General features: G+C 35.7%; 2 protein-coding genes across 3 annotated transcripts in view; one reads left to right on the top strand and one right to left on the bottom strand.

Annotated features, from left to right (window-relative positions):
• The window catches only part of LOC107685233 (maspardin-like), a 7,467-nt gene extending 2,246 nt beyond the window's left edge, over nucleotides 1-5,221 (bottom strand). The window contains exons 1-7 of one of the 2 annotated variants that reach the window (XM_016481749.1): nucleotides 5,093-5,221; nucleotides 4,630-4,694; nucleotides 3,958-4,119; nucleotides 3,683-3,763; nucleotides 3,454-3,599; nucleotides 3,269-3,377; nucleotides 2,792-2,899 (exon numbers count right to left, since the gene is read on the bottom strand). In XM_016481749.1, the coding sequence (XP_016337235.1) occupies nucleotides 2,792-2,899; nucleotides 3,269-3,377; nucleotides 3,454-3,599; nucleotides 3,683-3,763; nucleotides 3,958-4,119; nucleotides 4,630-4,692 (669 nt within the window). In that variant the 5' untranslated portion in view covers nucleotides 4,693-4,694; nucleotides 5,093-5,221. The remainder of the gene's footprint in view (nucleotides 1-2,791; nucleotides 2,900-3,268; nucleotides 3,378-3,453; nucleotides 3,600-3,682; nucleotides 3,764-3,957; nucleotides 4,120-4,629; nucleotides 4,695-5,092) is intronic. The other variant, XM_016481748.1, reaches the window with a different exon arrangement.
• A 1,149-nt stretch (nucleotides 5,222-6,370) lies between these two features.
• On the top strand, nucleotides 6,371-19,050 carry LOC107685209 (ATP-dependent Clp protease ATP-binding subunit clpX-like, mitochondrial). The gene is made up of 13 exons (XM_016481721.1): nucleotides 6,371-6,719; nucleotides 7,302-7,453; nucleotides 7,581-7,823; nucleotides 7,928-8,090; nucleotides 11,419-11,460; nucleotides 12,832-13,008; nucleotides 14,595-14,759; nucleotides 14,849-14,937; nucleotides 15,407-15,571; nucleotides 15,771-16,073; nucleotides 17,434-17,526; nucleotides 17,641-17,747; nucleotides 18,373-19,050. Exons 1-13 carry the CDS (start codon nucleotides 6,665-6,667, stop codon nucleotides 18,461-18,463), a joined length of 1,845 nt encoding a protein of 614 aa, XP_016337207.1. The 5' UTR covers nucleotides 6,371-6,664; the 3' UTR covers nucleotides 18,464-19,050.
• Nucleotides 19,051-19,056: the final 6 nt, after the last annotated feature.

Consider the following 19,056-nt stretch of genomic DNA (forward strand, 5'->3'; position numbering starts at 1 on the left):
AAGTCTCAAATCCAAAGAGATATTCTTTATAAAAGTTAAGAGTCAGCCACACCTACCTAAAACGGCTCGTTCTAACACGCCTCCACATACCTACGTCACTGTGTGGGAAGATTTGCATAACGCCGCCCAAATGTTCACGCAAAGAAAGGAGTAACTTCTATTCTTGCTGTAGTATTGTTGTTGCCGTCGCCGCCATGTCGTGAAGGTGCTGTGTTTCGTTGTGAAAGCGAAACTACTTTGTTTGGCCTTCCAAAAGAGGATGATATCTGCTTCGTCATGCCTAGAGCTGATCCGTGCTGGTCGCTGAGGAAATACAACAACTTTGCGCTGTGGATCGCCGGATCGGCTTTCACCGTGGACGAAGCGGAGTCCAGCCCGGGGTCGTCACATGTGGTTGCCGCAAGCCCTCCGGACGCTCCTTCGTCGAATCCGCCGCCTCTGCTCACTCTAGCCCTCCGGGCATTCCTCACTCTAGCCCCCCGCCTCTGCTCACTCTAGGCCGCCGTGTGTGACGCTGTGTTTTGTTGTGAAAGTGAAACTACTTTGTTTGGCCTTCCAAAAGAGGACACGACTAGAAATCAGTGGTTAAGTTGTATTTACAAAGCTGGCCAATCACAGCACACCTTGCTTTTCAGACCGACCAAAATCGACGTGTTTCAGAAAGGCGGGGCATAGAGGAGAAACAATAATGTACAGTATGTGGAAAATAATGTGTTTTTTTAACCTTAAACCGCATAAACACATTTCATTACACCAAATACACAAAATAATGTTCTTTTTAGCAACATCATATAACCCCTTTAAAATATAACTTACTCCTGTGATGGAAACGCTGATTCATTCTAATATGCTGGTTTGGTGCTTAAAGGTAGGGTAGGCGATTCCGGAAAGGCTAGCGATAGCAAGTTAGGTTTGAAAGCAAGATCCCCACTCTCCCTGCAAAAACAATTTGCAAAGCCACGCCTCCTCCAAACCACACGAACGCGTTCAGGCATCAGCAGTGTTGCTAAGTCTGCGTTTTTTTTCCGTGGAATTGGTCTACTTTAAATGGATAGTTCACCCAAAAATGAAAATTCTGTCATTAATTACTCACCTTCATGTTGTTCCAAACCCGTAAGACCTTCGTTCATCTTCGGAGCACAAATTAAGATATGTTTGATAAAATCCGAGAGCTCTCTGACCCTCCCATAGACAGCAATGTAATTACCACGATCAAGGCCCAGAAACATAGCAAGGAGATCTGTAAAATAAACCATGTGACATCAGGGGTTCAACCGTAATTTACGAAGCTACGAGAATACTTTTTGTGCGCAAAAGAAAAAAACAAAAAACGACTTTATTCAACAATTAGTCTCCTCCACGTCACCCTGTAGCGCCATTTTGGAGAATATCCACTGAACGTAAACAGCATATGCTGTTTTCGTTCAAATCAAAGCGTAAACGACGTAAACAGCATATCCGTGTGGCACAGCTGACACAAAACAGCATATGCTGTTTACGTTCAGTGGATATTCTCCAAAATGGCACTACAGGGTGACGCGGAGGAGACTGTTGAATAAAGTCTTTTTTTGTTTTTTTCTTTTGCGCACAATAAGTATTCTCGTAGCTTCGTAAATTACAGTTGAACCCCTGATGTCACATGGTTTATTTTACAGATCTCCTTGCTACATTTCTGGACCTTGATCGTGGTAGTAACCTATGCAGGGTCAGACAGCTCTCAGATTCCATCAAAAATATCTTAATTTGTGTTCCGAAGATGAACGAAGGTCTTACGGGTTTAGAATGACATGAGGGTAAGTAAATAATTACAGAATTTTCATTTTTGGGTGAACTATCCCTTTAACGCGGTTGCCGCGGGTTGTTTTTCATGTCCGCAGGTTGAAGCGACCCCAATAACGTGATATTTAGCCCCTGGAATGCGAATTTTACTAGGGTAACCCTGCCAAAAAACATGTATTTTATGTGTATTTTACCCCCCGCAACGCGATTGGGCTAGTTTTGAGTAGCAATTGGGCAGGTTTTGTTGTGAAAACCTGGCAACCCTGGGCATCAGGCTATCGTAATGTTCAGACCGACCATTTTGATTGGACGAACATTTTATGGTCTTATGCCTTCCACAGATGATATAAATACATTTAGACCACTTAACTTATTGGGATGTAAAAAGACTTTCAACCAGCATAACAATGTTTTGAACCAAATCACCTTACCCTGCCTTTAAGAAATTTCTTATTACGTTGAAAAGGGTTTTTGCTGCATAATATTTTTGTGGAAATTGTGATGCACAAGGTAAAAAAAATAAAATAACTTTTTTACATCAGTGCCACATTAAATTGATCAAAGGTGACATTAACAACATTTATAATATTACAAAAAATGTCTATTTCAAATTAATGCTTTCACTGAACTTTCTATTCATCAAAGAATCCTGGAAAAAATATACCAGTTTTTACAAAGCAGCAAAACCATTTTCAAAATTGATTATAATACCATTAATAATAATTGAGCAGCAATAATAATTAATAATTGAGTAGCAGATCAACATATTAGAATGATTTCTGTAGGATCATGTGACACTGAAGACTGGAGTAATGATGCTGAAAATTCAGCTTTCTGCATCACAGAAATAAATTACATTTTAATATATCTTCAAATAAGAAACACAACATCACAATATTACAGTTTTTACTATATTTTTGATCAAATAAATGCAGGTTTGGTGATCAAAACAACTGAAAAAAAATCGCAACTATTTCAGACTTTCGACCGGTAGTGTATAAATAAGACCTACATCCATTATAGTGACGGCAATATCCTTTATCTTGTGAGGTTCCACATAGGAGTTTTGGCAGTTCAGCGTGAGTCGAGAGGCCAGTTCACTCTGGTTCAGGCTTTCCAGCTGAAGCACAAACAGAGCGCGCTTTGTTGATAAATGAGCAAAGAGTGAGACAAATTACCTTCACACATCAGTATGAGATCTATTACTAACTACATCAATCCAGAAGAAGCACTAAATGTGGTTTGATTTATGTGCAGTTTTCACTTTTCACAAAACTATTTCAGTACAATGAAAGTTTGCATATTTACACATTTCATGTGCATATTAAATGTCCTTAAGGCAACAAACCGACTTCGAGAAATGCTCTGAATGTATGATTTTTAATCATTTTTTGGTGACATTTTACTAGAGGTAGGCCAAATATTGTAGCATTACATTAATTATATCATCAACACTGTAAACAGTCAGTAGTACAGTAGAAATACTCACTCTGTCAACCATAAAGTCAATTGCATCTGCCATTTTTGGGTCCACAGGTCCTTTGGCAAAGTTACCAAGCACAATCTTTTTGAGCATGAAAGCAGGCATCAACCAGAAACTAGAAAAGAAACATTATACATGAGACAAATGCACAATGATGGAGACGTTACCACTGTAAAAGTATCCGGTATAACCTGTTTGCTGTCCAAGTCTGGTTGAAGATCGATGTGTCGCTAAATGAGTTGCACAGGATCAGAGAATGAACTCTGGGAGATTTATGCGTGACTTCAGCAAATTTCTGAGCCAGGAATCCTCCCAGAGAGGCACCAAACAAATGCACCTGCGCAGACAGAGAACAAAAAACAGGTTGTGAAAGAGACCCATTTCTCGTCTTGTATATATAAAACAATCAATACACCGTACCTTGTCCAGTTGTAAGTGGTCTAAAAGCTTCCTAAATCCATCACAAAATTCCAACAGATCCCAATAGACAGGATACTGGAGCTGGATACGGCAATATCAAGTTACACATCATGGAATAAAAAAGAAAAAAAAGCAATAGTGTCAGAAGAGAAGCAAAGGGACATGTTAGTTATGCAAAATGCCATTTTTGAAATGGAAATCAACTGAATAAAGCTTTCAATTGTTAACAGATATCTATTCCAGCAGGACTATCTGTAGTTGATGTGAAAACATACAGAGATGACGCGGTAGCCCCATCCGGAGAGAGCCAGCACCTGCTGGAAGAAAACCTCTGCCGTGCCACTCACAGGCGGGAGGAAGATGATGGGGCACCTGATGCTTTTCGGCCCAGCATCATACAACGACCAGACTTTACTGTCATCATCATCCACGATTATCTACAGAAGATGCACAGGCAAGACGTCTCACAAATGCGCAACATCAGCCTCATAATATACATATATTATTCTAATTTACATTTATGGAAGTTCTATTTCATTTAATTTTAACTATACTTTTTTTTTTAAATGTTAGTTAACAATGTCAAATGACAATTATGCATTGTTTTCTACCACAAATGAACTTAGATAGATAGATAGATGGATAGATAGATCACACTTTATTTTAAGGTCCAATTCTAGCTATTAACAAACCATTAGCTACGACTTTTGCCTCAAACTCCTAATTTGCTGATTATTAATAGTTAATAAGGTAGTTGTTAAATTTAGGTATTGGGTAGGATATGGTCCTGCAGAATATAAGAATAAACAGCCTATATGTAAATAATATACAGCCAATATAATAAACAGCCAATATGCAAATAATAGGCATGCTAATAAGCAACTAGTTAATAGTGAAAATTGGTCCCTATATTAAATTGTTACCGATAGAAAGATAAATGAACTTACTCTTTTCAGAGGCACGGTGCTTCTGAACCAGTTATAGTCAGGAGATACTCTTATCTCCTCCATTGCTTAAATGCAAATGAAAGGTGAGGTTAAATACGTGTATGTTTCACAGAATAACTGACACGATCGACTCAAAGCTTGTAATTTAGATGCAAAGAAAAGGTACTGTGTCATTGATTTTATACCTCTTTCATGTACAGTATATCACCATAGAAAAACATGTGACTGGAGTACAAAATGATCTCGTGAGTAAATGCGACAGGCGAACGCACATACACAGTTCCTGCAGTGCAAATTATAAATCGACGGTTTCTCCGAAATAATCAATCAATAAAAAACGGACATAAAATTGTTTTAGATGCTCAAAAACACAACATCTGCCTCTACAAAACTGGCGTTTGTTTACGCTTCATAACATCATACATCAGGAGACTATTTCGAGCGATAGATGAGTAAATATTACCGTGCTGATTTGTGAAATAAATCACCTTTTATTGACTTTCATCCACAGATTTGAAAAACATTGGAGCCATTCGCTGAATCACATGACCACAACTTCCGCAGCCAACAAACGATTGATGGCACACGATCACATCAGCCAATCAGCACCCGCGAACGGGTGCCACGGGGCGCTTTTAAAGGAACAGTTCACCCAAAAAAACAAAACGAACAAAAAAAAAATTTGGGGGGTGTTTCAGTGTATTAGTAATATTTTAAAATGTTGTGTGTAATTAGATGTTATATATTTGATATAAAATATTAAATTAGTGCTGTCAAACGATTAATCGCATCCAAAATAAAAGTTATTGTTTACATTATATATGTATGTGTACTGTGTACATTTATTATGTATATATAAATACACACACATACAGTATATATTTTGAAAATATTTACGTTTATACATTTATATATTCATATTCTTATATTTTATATTATATATAAATATATTTAATATATAAAAATAACATATTTCTCTGAAATATATACATGCATGTGTGTGTAAATATATTTATATATACATAATAAATGTACATAGTACACACATATTATGTAAACAAAAACTTTTATTTTGGATGCGATTAATCGTTTGACAGCGCTATTTTAATATTTTATATCAAATATATAACATCTCATTACACACACAATTTTAAAATATTACTAATACACTGAAACGCTTATTTTGGATGCAATTAATCACGATTAAAGCTTTTATGGCTTTAATCGTTTGACAGCACTATATTAAATATTAGGTATGTCTGTCCACGTTTCCCTAAACTGAATGACTTTGTTTTATAATTAATAATTTATAATAATTATAATTTATGCATTTAGCAGACGCTTTTATCCAAAGCGACTTACAGTGCATTTAGGCTATACATTTTATTTATTTATTTATTTTTTCATTTTTATACATTTTTTGTTTTGCATCTTTAGTAATTTTGTTTAATGAAAATCATTCATATGGTTTTATTTACTTAGTTAGTTGAAACTGTACAGTTTCGTGACAGTGTGTAGTGATACAAGTGAGTAGTTGTACTGTAGTTGTGGTGATGGACATTTTGTTTCCGCTCACTGTAAAACACACTGTTTGTTCATTGTTAAAGACTGATTCACTGGCTTTAGTGATCTATTGATTAATTTGATTCACTACTAAATTAGTTCAGTGACGCAAGTGATTCATTGACTGAGCGATTCACTGACCCTAATGATTCTTTGAATCTTTGAAGATTCGGTCAGAATGATTCAGTGACTCAAAAGTGTCCTCAGTTGTTTACTCGTTTCAGTGTCTTGCCTGAGACAGCAGTGTGGGTTTAGTTCAGCTGCCTACAGCAGCTCCCAAAATAACGTATTTCGTTTATTAATGTGATTGATTATTATTTAATTCGCAGATTGAGGTTAAGTAATTTATTATTGTCGGGCCTGTATTGAATGGCTTTCAGTGCGTTAACGTTAGCTCTCAGCTAGCGCTAAGCTTCCAGCGCTTCTCAAATTCAACAGATTCAGTTCGTCAAAAACACAACAACACTCAAACATGTCGTGTACGTGTGCGTCAGCAGCGAGAAATCTCATAAATTCAGCTCATAAAGGTAAGAAGAAAGTTAATCTTTTGAAAAATATTGATGTTTGTTTGTTTCTTAGCCTAGTTAGTTGGCTAGCGCTGCTGCTAGTGCGCTAACAACAATATAGAAACAAACCATGATGTAACGTTACGATTATAAAAAAGAAATTACAAATCAGCTTTCATTTTGAAAAATGTATTTTTAAATGCTTCATAAAGAAACATTTTTAATAACACTGGACATTTGTCAACTACTTCTACTGCAGTACATATGCGCATTGTTTATATAATAAGATTATTTATTAAAATGACAACCTACGACTCTAATGAATTTATTTAGTTGTTTATTGAATGCCATTAGTTAGTTTGGCCTGGTGATTATTTAAAATTTATTTCACGATTCATAATATTAAAATTAAATGACTTGGTTTGTCAAGACGTATGTAACTTAGTCTGATTAGAAACATTATTTATCTTATGGTTTGGATTTGTGTTCCAGTAAAGTGTGATTTTTGTTGCCAATGTCCTGTAGAGGCTCTTCAAACAATATGACTTCATACCATTATTGTTATTGTTATTTTGAGTGATGTTTGTGTTGTTTATGACACAGGAATATCCGGCTCCAGAATCCAGTTACTGTCACTGAGCCGCCGGGGGACTCTTGAGGTTCGTCTGGGGCACCGCGTCCCCGTGAGGTCGTTCTCCGAGACGACTGTGTATTATGCTTCAAAAGATGGGATGAAAGATGGAGATGGTGGAAAGGTAAGATGACAAATAACTCCTTATTCTCTGACAACAAGGGTCTGAGAAAGATGTAATAACTTTGCCAGTGTAATTAATTCTCTTCCTGGAAATTGTTTTTTTTTTTTTACTTTGTTTTCCTTTAAAGAAATCAGTTGGTGAAGGAAGTGGTAAAAGAAGCAGCTCTAGTAATTCCGGCAAAGGAGGAAGTCAGCTGAGATGCCCCAAATGTGGAGATCCTTGCACACATGTAGAAACATTTGTTTGTGAGTACTTCATTTCATATAATATTTTAGTTGACACTAAGAAGAGTTTGAGTAAAGACCCAGAGTCTGCAGCGGAAGCGGTCAAGTTGGCTTTCCAGCAGAAACCCCCTCCGCCACCTAAAAAGGTAAATATTCTTTTAACTTTGAGATTTTAAAGCAGTGGAACGCCCAAGGTTAACTGGTGGTTCCCACCTTTGCGTGTAATGTCTCTGTTTTTGTTTTCTTGCAGATCTATGCTTATCTTGATAAGTATGTTGTGGGTCAGGATCATGCTAAGAAGGTTCTGTCGGTGGCCGTGTACAATCATTATAAACGCATCTACAACAACATGCCGGCAGGCTCCAGGCAGCAGCAGGTGGAGGTGGAGAAACAGGCCTCCCTCACTCCTCGAGGTTTGTACTGCAGAGCATGTGTATGTGTGTTGAATACACATAGAAGGTAGGAACAGGTGGTTTTCACTAAATGGTTCTTATGTAAGAGACTCATAGCCATTAGGAAATTAATCTGTTCCAGGATACAAATTATACTTGGTGTCCTCAGAAAGCCAGGTTTCACTCCATCAGTTGAAAGCACAAAATGGAGAAGTGACTCTTTGGTAAAACACACAGGTTTTTGTGCTTCGAAGATTAAAATGAAAATGAATCCAGCTTTTTAAAAAAAACATTAAAGGTTCATTGAAGTGTGCTATTCCTTTACATATCATATATATGAGAATGATATCATATCCCACTTTTAAAAGAATAATTCACACAAAAATGAAAATTTGCTGTAAATTAACAAGATGTAGATGAGGTTTTTTTTTTCTTCATCAGAACAGATTTGGAGAAATTTAGCATTTCATCATTTGCTCACCAGTGGATCCTCTGCAGTGAATGGATGCCGTCAGAATGAGAGTCCAAACAGTTGATAAAAACATCTAGTGGTTCAACGGATCACAAATCTCACGGTTCAGATCATATTATGGTTTTTGAGCCACGGATCGAGTCGTTTTTCAGATCAACAAGAAAAGAAAAAATATTTCAATGTAACTTTGATTTCCATTTAGTACTTAAATATAGTAATTATATAATAATAATAATAATTTAGTACAGAAATGTAATAATTAAGTGTAAAATAACACTGAATAGTGTTCACTTATAAATTAAATATAGATTAATCTTTGTCAAAGGTTTTTTGATGTTTGATGAGCTTTAATAACAGCAGCTGGTATTTATAGGCTGCTGTCCCTTTAAGACCTGGGGCCTCATGTATAAAACTTGTAAGTAGATTTCATACTAAAAGTGTACGTACGCACAAAAGCTAGATTTTGCGTACGCACAAAAGTTTTCAGATACACCAGAACCTGCACAAAAATCCCTTTATAAATTCCAGTCAGGGGAAGATTGTGCGTATGTGCATTTCCACCCCGTCTCCTCCCCGAAATAACAATATATGGGGCATACAACACCGAGTTTTACGATGCATAACCTCATCTGCATATAATTTCCATGCATATTCCCATCCACGCGACACCATGTTTAACACCGTCAAAGGTACAGGACGTTAAGGAATTATGAGATACGGACTATAAATGCCATTTGTGCCACATTCATTTTTATTGCCAAAATCATCCAGTATGTTTTAGAATAAATATATCAAAATATCCATAAAAACAAAACTGTTTAGTTCTCAGATAAATAGCCTATTTTAGAAGTTGACCTCAATCTTTTCCACTGGCCAAATAGTGTTTCAATTGTTTTAAACAATTCAAATAAAATTAAATTGATCAGTTTTTATGAAAAGGTGAACATCTTTTAGCTATTTTTAGTGGAAACAGATAAGCCTATATTGCAGTGTAAATACAGTTGTCTGATTCGGCGCGTCACTGACGAAGTATTTTAAAAAGGAAACGCAAATCTTACCGTTTTTTTTCAAGCTGTATCCTTCAAATAGGCCTACAGTGGTATTTTTCGTAATGTTGTGGAGATGCCTTCACACGACATCAACACCTCCGTGCAGCTGCGTTTATACAGTAAGCTATATCATTGATCCTATTCAGACCGGACAATGGACCGTTCCACCACCGAATCCAGCAGTATCCGTCATAATATCGAAGTAAGTGCGCATCATTGATCATTGTTCTTGCTAAAAAAAATTCTCATAACGTGAGATCTGCAGTTTAGTTTAAATATGAATTATTAAAGCACTCCTTGCTGTCATTAAAACATAGCATGCCACAGGAAAAGTGATCAAGGCCATCCACTACAAATATGTCTAAATTCATATAATTTTGGTTTAGCTTCTGGGTAATGACTTTATGTAGGCGAATTTGAGTGTTTATCTCCATTAATGAGAGTGGAATATTTAATGTAAATGTGTATATCGTAATGAAAACAGTTTAAAATCCTTGTTTACTTCATTACTTTTCTCACTCCAGGAAAAAGAGTGCATATGCACAGTCAAGAGCATCCGTAAGGTGCGCACATATTTACATCGTTTATTTTTTATAAGTCCAGATACGTGCGTGGAAAACCGCATACGCACATTATTTTGTGGGTGCGCAACGTTTATACTTGAGGCCCCTAATGCATGGATCCAATACAATGATACACATCTGATTTCTTTCTCAGCTGTTCTCGTTTACTTAAGACATAACCAACTACATTTACCAGAATGATTGTGGAGATCGATATTTTGTCATAATTTTATGTGTATATGTGTCTGTTCAAACGCAAGGAGATATGAAAGAGGATTCAGTTCGGTGTTCGTGGCACAGTCTGAAAACAGCGTGCGAGTAACGAATCGAGTTCCCTTTTGCCTTTTCCTTCACTGGAATGGTTTAAAATCGCTTGCATGTTTAAACACGTACAAATGGTAAACTTTCACTCTATTATGGTTAAATTTTGCCATTCATCCGCGGATCACATGCGTGCCGAACCGTGGGGCTTGGTCCGTATGGATTACAGATCAACTGTGATCCGTTCAACCACTAAAAACATAACGATAATCCAAAAGTAATCCACATGACTCCACTCCATCAAATTAATGTCTTGTGAAGTGAAAAGCTGCGTGTTTGTAAGAAACAAACAAAAATGTCACACTGAAAGCATTATTATGGATTATGGACACGTGTTTTAGCCAGAAGCAGCGGCTTAACGTGAAAACGCCTTCGATTTAGATTTGTTATTACAGACATGCAGCTTTTCGCTTCACAAGATGTTAATTGATGGACTGGAGTCATGTGGGATTATTGTGATGTATTTATCAGCTGTTTGGACTCTCATTCTGACGGCACCCATTCACTGCAGAGGATCCATTGGTGAGCAAGTGATATAATAATTCTCTAAATGTGTTACGATGAAGAAACCAACTCATCTACATCTTGGATGACATAAGGGTGAGTAATATGAATAATTTCATTTTTGGGTGAGCTTTTCCTTTAAATGGTCTTTTTATTTATTTTGCTTGAGTCATGTTTGACAAGCCTTCCATGATAGGTTTCCATTGTGTACCTTCTTGAATCTTCTAATCTTCTCATTTTAGAAGCCAGTATAGCCTCCATTGTGATGTACTCTGTCCATTAGTATATAATCCAACAGCAGCATTTAATGAAATCTGTCATTTTTTTGTCATTTGGCCATTTGTACAATTCAGCTGCAATTTTGCAGCAGAGTTTACTGAATAGGTCGAGGTTTCTTGTTCTGTGGGAATTGGTAGTGAACTGTCCTCCTTTCTCTGTAGAGCTAGAGCTAAGACGACGGGAGGATGAATACAGGTTTACAAGTAAGTGTATGTCAACACCCATAATCTGCATTATTGTCTGTGTCATTTAAGCCATTTATTTTTCTAAACAAATCTGTTCTGTGTTGTTTTAGTTTGCTTTGATTTTTGTTGGGTGTTGTACAAATGCCAAAAAACATCAGTCAGTTTTCTTCATTTCCTTTAACCTTTGTCACTGTTGAAGTGTTATATTAAAGGAGTCATATGATGCTTTTTTAAAGATCATTATTTTGTGTATTTGGTGTAACAGAATATGTTGACATTGACAATGTAAGTTACAATGCATGTTTTAGAAACAATGCTGTTCTGTTTTACCAGATAAGCAGAGAAGGAGAGTGCCCTAGTGACCTGATTTAGCTGCTGGTTCATGTGTCGCTTTTGTCATATGCAGCTTTCAGAAGTTCTTGTCCCAGGAAATCCCTTTAGATCCTGTGAATAGAGCAGCTGTGTACACGAAGCAATTTGACCTTACCAGTTAACAGTGCACGCATGCAGCAAAGTATAAATAATCTTAAAATAACAGATAACTACAGCACCAAAATATGTACTTTCTTCTTGCTAGTTGTGAAATAAAACTAAAAGATTAGCTTTTAATTTTATATATATTTTTATATATAATAATACTGTTTGTCATTAGTTTTTTTTTTAAATACATGTCTATTTAGCTTTATTTTTTATTTAGTATTAGTAACATTTGTATTTCAACTGTTTTTGTTAGTCATTTGCAAAAGCAACAAATTTGACCGTTAAAGTTTTTTACCAGTTATATTTTAATTGATTTTAGCTTTATTTCAATTAATGATTTGCTTAATATGTTTTGGTTTTTTTAACAAATTGACTCTTAAAGAAATGTTCGGTTCTAATGTCTAATTAATACTAATCTGATTCGACGTCGTATGTGCTGTCATTTACAACAAATAATAATTTCAGCTCATTCCTCAGTTTGATTGAAAAAAATTGGCTATTTTGCCTGTGCAAATTTATATTGAATTTATCTTAAATATTATACCTTTGTATCGTAAAGATGGTTTAACAAACATGTTGAGCTTTGAATGTTTTGATTCAAACTGTTTTTGAATGTCTTGCCTTATAGGCTGTCACAGTAAGTGCATTAACGTTAACATAATGAGTGAGAAGTTTATATCTGTGGAACATTCATTTTAAAGGTCTTATGTAAACTGGACTAATTATGTAAGACATAAAACATGTTTGTTAAGGTGAGATTTTCAAAGCACTGAATTATTATATGCATAATGAAAATTCCCTGAAAGTCAGAAGTCATTTCTGAATGCCCTAAGCTCCAAAAAGTAATCATTTTAGCTTTTTATGTTTATGTTTTGTTTTGTTTTTGCTTTTGTTATGTAATTTGTCCAGAGCTGCTGCAGATCGCAGGGATCAGTCCTCATGGAAACGCTCTGGGCGCCTCCATGCAGCAGCAGCTGAACCAGCAGGCGCCTCCAGAGAAGAGAGGAGGAGAAGTACTGGACTCCACACACGCTGACATCAAACTAGAGAAGAGCAACATAGTGCTGCTGGGCCCCACCGGCTCAGGTGAGACAGAAACACACTTTCAGTGTTGTGTACAATTTGACAGTTGTTCAAAAGCTTGGGGTCAGTAAGATCTTTTAAAAACAGTTAGTACTTTTATTCAGCAAGGATGCATTAAATTGATCAAAAGTGACAGTAAAGACATGTAGAAGGTAACCAAAGATTTCTATTCATCAAAGAATGCTGAAAAAATGTATCACCATTTCCACAAATATATTGCAGCAGGACTGTTTTTAACATTGATAATAAGAAATGTTTCTTGAGCAGCATATCAGAATGATTTCTGAAGGATCATGTGACACTGAAGACTGGAGTTATGATGCTGAAGATGCAGCTTCACAGTTCTTTTTTGTATTGTAACAATATTTCAAAATATCACTGTTTTACTATAGTTTGATCAAATAAAAACAGCTTTGGTAAGCCTAAGAGGCTTCTTTCAAAAAACATTTTTTAAAAAATCGTACCGAACCCAGACTTTTGAATGGTAATGTATATACATACTTAAAAAAAATGTTTTTTTAGGTTTTTGTATTCTGTGGCTGAAACAAGCTTCACTAAAATGCAGCTTCTAAAATATTTTTGTCAAAATAACGATTTGTGACTTCAGAAAACAGATTTGAGTCATTCCTAAAAATATGATGTATTTACTGCAAGATTTTAAAAAATAAACAATTTTGTGGTGATGACTGACATGTTTCATTGTTTTTGATAGGGTTTACTGAAGCTACTGGAAGGCACTATTGTTAATGTTCCTGAGAAGAACACGGGGAAACTGAGAGGTGAAACTGTTTATGTTTATGTTTTGTTTTGTTTTTGCTTTTGTTATGTAATTTGTCCAGAGCTGCTGCAGATCGCAGGGATCAGTCCTCATGGAAACGCTCTGGGCGCCTCCATGCAGCAGCAGCTGAACCAGCAGGCGCCTCCAGAGAAGAGAGGAGGAGAAGTACTGGACTCCACACACGCTGACATCAAACTAGAGAAGAGCAACATAGTGCTGCTGGGCCCCACCGGCTCAGGTGAGACAGAAACACACTTTCAGTGTTGTGTACAATTTGACAGTTGTTCAAAAGCTTGGGGTCAGTAAGATCTTTTAAAAACAGTTAGTACTTTTATTCAGCAAGGATGCATTAAATTGATCAAAAGTGACAGTAAAGACATGTAGAAGGTAACCAAAGATTTCTATTCATCAAAGAATGCTGAAAAAATGTATCACCATTTCCACAAATATATTGCAGCAGGACTGTTTTTAACATTGATAATAAGAAATGTTTCTTGAGCAGCATATCAGAATGATTTCTGAAGGATCATGTGACACTGAAGACTGGAGTTATGATGCTGAAGATGCAGCTTCACAGTTCTTTTTTGTATTGTAACAATATTTCAAAATATCACTGTTTTACTATAGTTTGATCAAATAAAAACAGCTTTGGTAAGCCTAAGAGGCTTCTTTCAAAAAACATTTTTTAAAAAATCGTACCGAACCCAGACTTTTGAATGGTAATGTATTGAATAAAAGCAGCCTAAAAATGATGTCTTGAGTAAAGTGTGCTAATATGAACAACTAGAAACCTAACTAATCTGAACTACAGGGAAAACACTTCTGGCCCAAACGCTGGCCAAATGCCTGGATGTTCCCTTTGCGATCTGTGACTGCACCACCCTCACTCAGGCAGGTTACGTGGGAGAGGACATAGAGTCAGTCATCGCAAAGCTACTGCAGGACGCCAACTATGTGATTGAGAAAGCTCAACAAGGTAACACTTCCTGTGACATTTAACCACAGACCACGTAGTCCAGGAGTTTGTTCAATTAAACTTTGATTTGGATGTTGAAATTGTTTCAGGTATCGTGTTTTTGGACGAAGTAGACAAGATCGGTAGCGTTCCTGGGATCCATCAGCTAAGGGATGTGGGAGGAGAGGGAGTGCAGCAGGTTGGTCATTACAAATGAACCAGATTCCATGTCCTAGGTCACACACTTCAGATATGTCACTGATATTCAGCTGAACTTTGCCCTAAATAACAAGAATGCTCACATGGCTGTTAAAGATTAATAGAAACAGTCTGTTATTCTTGGAATCTGTATTTCTGTACTTCTTTAATCACTAATAATAACTTTTGATTGACTAATTTCTGCAAAATGCTACAAAAACCTGTTTCCGCTACATTTTTTATTAAAATTTTTTTTTTTTGTCACACAATTCAGATTTTTTTTCTCACAATTGCAAATTTCCATCTCACAATTCAGACTTTATTTCCCTCAGAATTCTGAGTTCACATCTTGCAATTAATTTTTTTTGTTTCTGCCACGACATTCCTAAAAATATGATGTATTTACTGCAAGATTTTAAAAAATAAACAATTTTGTGGTGATGACTGACATGTTTCATTGTTTTTGATAGGGTTTACTGAAGCTACTGGAAGGCACTATTGTTAATGTTCCTGAGAAGAACACGAGGAAACTGAGAGGTGAAACTGTCCAAGTTGACACCACCAACATCCTGTTTGTAGCATCTGGAGCGTTTAATGGCCTTGATCGTATCATCAGCAGGAGAAAGAATGAGAAGGCGAGTAATAACAGGATGTTGACGCATAACAACAAGGTTTTATTCACACAATGCGAGATCTTCTTGGTTAATTAATTTTGGTGAAAAAACGGTCTAGGAAGATTTAGATTTTTTGGAAAATTCAAAATGGCAGGAAAAGTTTCATGACTGAAAATGATGTTTATATAATCTAACTGTTGCCTTCATATTCCATATGTAGTACCTTGGGTTTGGAACACCGTCTAATATGGGGAAAGGTCGACGGGCGGCGGCAGCGGCTGACCTGGCTAACACCACGGGTGGAGAGGTGGCTGCGGTGGCCGAGATCGAGGAGAAGGACCGGCTTCTGAAACACGTGGAGGCCAGAGACCTCATTGAGTTCGGCATGATTCCTGAGTTTGTGGGCCGTCTTCCTGTTGTGGTTCCACTGCACAGTCTTGATGAGGAGACACTGGTGCGGATCCTCACAGAGCCACGCAATGCTGTTGTGCCTCAGTATCAGACCCTCTTCAGCATGGACAAGGTTGGTGCCTAATATACAAACGGCAAAAAGAGTCCTGTGCCTGTCTATGTAGTCATAAGTATTTCCTGGGTGCAGGGTTATTATTGTTAACTAAAATAAAAACTACACTAAAACCATGAAGAAAATTATTTTCGGTACTGGAAATAAAATAGGTTAAAAAATTAATCTTATTTCAGCTAGTTGCCAAGGCATCATTTCTCATTTACTTTTAGTGTAAGAAGTACTAAAATAACTAAAGCTGAAATAAAAATTAATAAAAAAAAAATCTATATAGACACATTTTAAAAAACAAAAGCTAGTAAAAATGACAAAAACATTTGAAAAAAAAAAAAATTACTAAAACTTTCAAATTGAAATGGAAAATAAAATAAAAACTAATAATAACTGCAAAAATATATCAGTGATTCTAAATCAACACTGTCTGGGTGCATAGATGCAGTTCACCTTGTAGAAAACAAAAGGGAATCCACACACTAAGCAAGTTCAAAGTCCAAGATCTGTTGAGAAACTGAAGTGCACAAATGAAAAAAAAAAAACTAATACACAAACAGACATTTAATAAGCTAATTAAAATTAAAACCCTAAAATAACATGATATTTAATAATATTAAAAATAATAACAAATATAAATAAAATAAACCCTTTGCCATTTTTGAATGTTTTATTTCCTTTTAAATTTTTTCCCCCCCTTTTATCGCTGTTGTTATTTTTCAATGTTTAAATTAATATTACATTTATATACATTTTTATTTGATTATTAAGCAGATGGTTTATAGTGCTTTTAATTCAGTAAATATATACATATAGTACAGTGGTTCTCAAACTTTTTACACCAAGTACCACCTCAGAAAATATTTGGCTCTCCAAGTACCACCATAGTGACCAACATTAAAATACAGTAGCGTAGTAGGCCTAATTATTCAGCTACAGCTATGCACAGTTCAAAAACGAGGCAGTTTTATTCCTGATAAGAATATTTATTATTGTCGGCCACTTTAAACATTGTAAATACAGTTTGAACATTAACACTGCACTGTGCTTACATACAGGTAAATAAAAAACTTAAATGATTAAATTAAAATGTATTGTACCTAAAAGTTAAATAAAAACTGTACTGTACTTAATTGTAAAGTAAAAAATGTACAGTACTTGATCAAAAAAAATTAACACAGGCATCATTTAGCCACCTTGCAAACTTTGTAAAAGTGTTTTAACATTAATTTATATTTAATTCAGTGATTCCTCTGCGTACCACTAGAGGGAGCCCACACTTTGAGAGTCAGTGATATAAAATAATGTAATGTGGAACAAATTCAAAGTGAATCATGAAGTGTTTCTGAATGTCTTTGTTTTGTATTAGTGTGATCTCAACATGACACCTGATGCCCTGAGAGCGATTGCCAGACTGGCTCTGGAGCGTAAAACCGGAGCACGTGGGCTTAGATCCATAATGGTAAGAGAATGCTGTTTTGTTGTTTGTTTTGTGACGTTTTCACTTCCTCAAAGGCGTGCTGGTATAATGACGTGTGATCTTGTGAGGTCATAAGCTGCCACTATTTCCCAACAGGAAAAACTGCTGCTAGATCCCATGTTTGAGGTGCCACATTCAGATATTGTGGCCGTGGAAGTGAACAAGGAAGTAGTTGAAGGAAAAGCACAACCTCAGTACATAAGGTGAGAGCTGACATGACCTTGTTTGTTATTTTGTCATCTTGTGTGTCTGCAGTAAAGTTTAAAGTCTCTTTTGACACACATGGAACTATGGACTCTTTTAATGCCTTAAGTTCTAAATTTTTTTTAAGAACAAATGTGCTGAGAGTGGGAAATTTAAGGAAAAATAAAAAGTTCAAATATAAGTAAGTCTGTCATGCATTTGAAGAATTTATTTCAAAAATACCTTCATCTTTTTATTTGTTTATATATTTATTTGAACTATAATGCACATTGCAATGAAAATTTTTTATCAAAAAAAAAAAAATAAAAATAAATATATATATATATATAATATTTGTAGTAATACTTATAATTAAATAAATATTATTCGAAACAAGAAAAAAAATATTTATCTGCTCAGTATAATTTTTAAAAAATATAAATGAACAATGTTTCCTCATTCTGGGTTCAATAAAAAAATGATTAAACTGTTGTTATTATATACATACTGATAACCTAGAAAGTGTTCTCGAAGTAAACCAGCACACATTGCTGTCACTTTGAATGTACTGCCTCGTTTGATTAATGGCACTTTGTGGTCATTTTAATTAGTCTCATTGACTGTATTGCTGTTCTTTCCACTCAGAGCTGCAGCTAAAGACTCTTCTGAGGAGGAGTACGACTCTGGAATCGAAGAGGAAAACTGGACAAGACAGGCTGATGCCGCCAAGAACTAAAAACTACAAACCCGGTTTATAGTCAAGACTTTTCTTTAGTTGATTGTTTGCCTCCTTGGTTCTCCTAAGGGTCCATTTCTCACTGTATGCTTGTGATGACTTGTTACTCACTTTGGAAAATCTTATTCCTCGAAAATATCCCAAATCTACTCTCACTTAGAGAAATTGGTTTAAAGTCAAACAAATTCTCCCCTGACACTTTCCTAGTAAAGAGATTGTTAACAGTATGTGAAATGTAAAGATAATTTTATTTTATTCTTATTAACTTGATCTTGGAAGTGATTTTATGAACCGTTTGATTCGGACTCCAAACAGAAAGTGAAGAGGGCTTGTACCAATGTATGTTTGACTTCAGATTCCCTATGTCTCTCTTTGCCCTGCTTGGAATAAAATTACACATTTGTGTCACACTGGTCATGTACTGATTATATTGATATAAATAGAGTTCCTTATAAAGCTATATCGGATCACTTTCATAAAATATCCCAATATGCCCATGGTAAATCAGTTTTTGTAGCTGACACACATGTATAATAATTAGAAACCCATCTGAATATGTATTTTATTAAGGTCTGTTTAATTTAATTAGGTCT

Source organism: Sinocyclocheilus anshuiensis, unplaced genomic scaffold, assembly GCF_001515605.1.
Source record: "Sinocyclocheilus anshuiensis isolate Anshui unplaced genomic scaffold, SAMN03320099.WGS_v1.1 scaffold333, whole genome shotgun sequence".
NCBI classification, from domain to species: Eukaryota; Metazoa; Chordata; class Actinopteri; order Cypriniformes; family Cyprinidae; genus Sinocyclocheilus; species Sinocyclocheilus anshuiensis.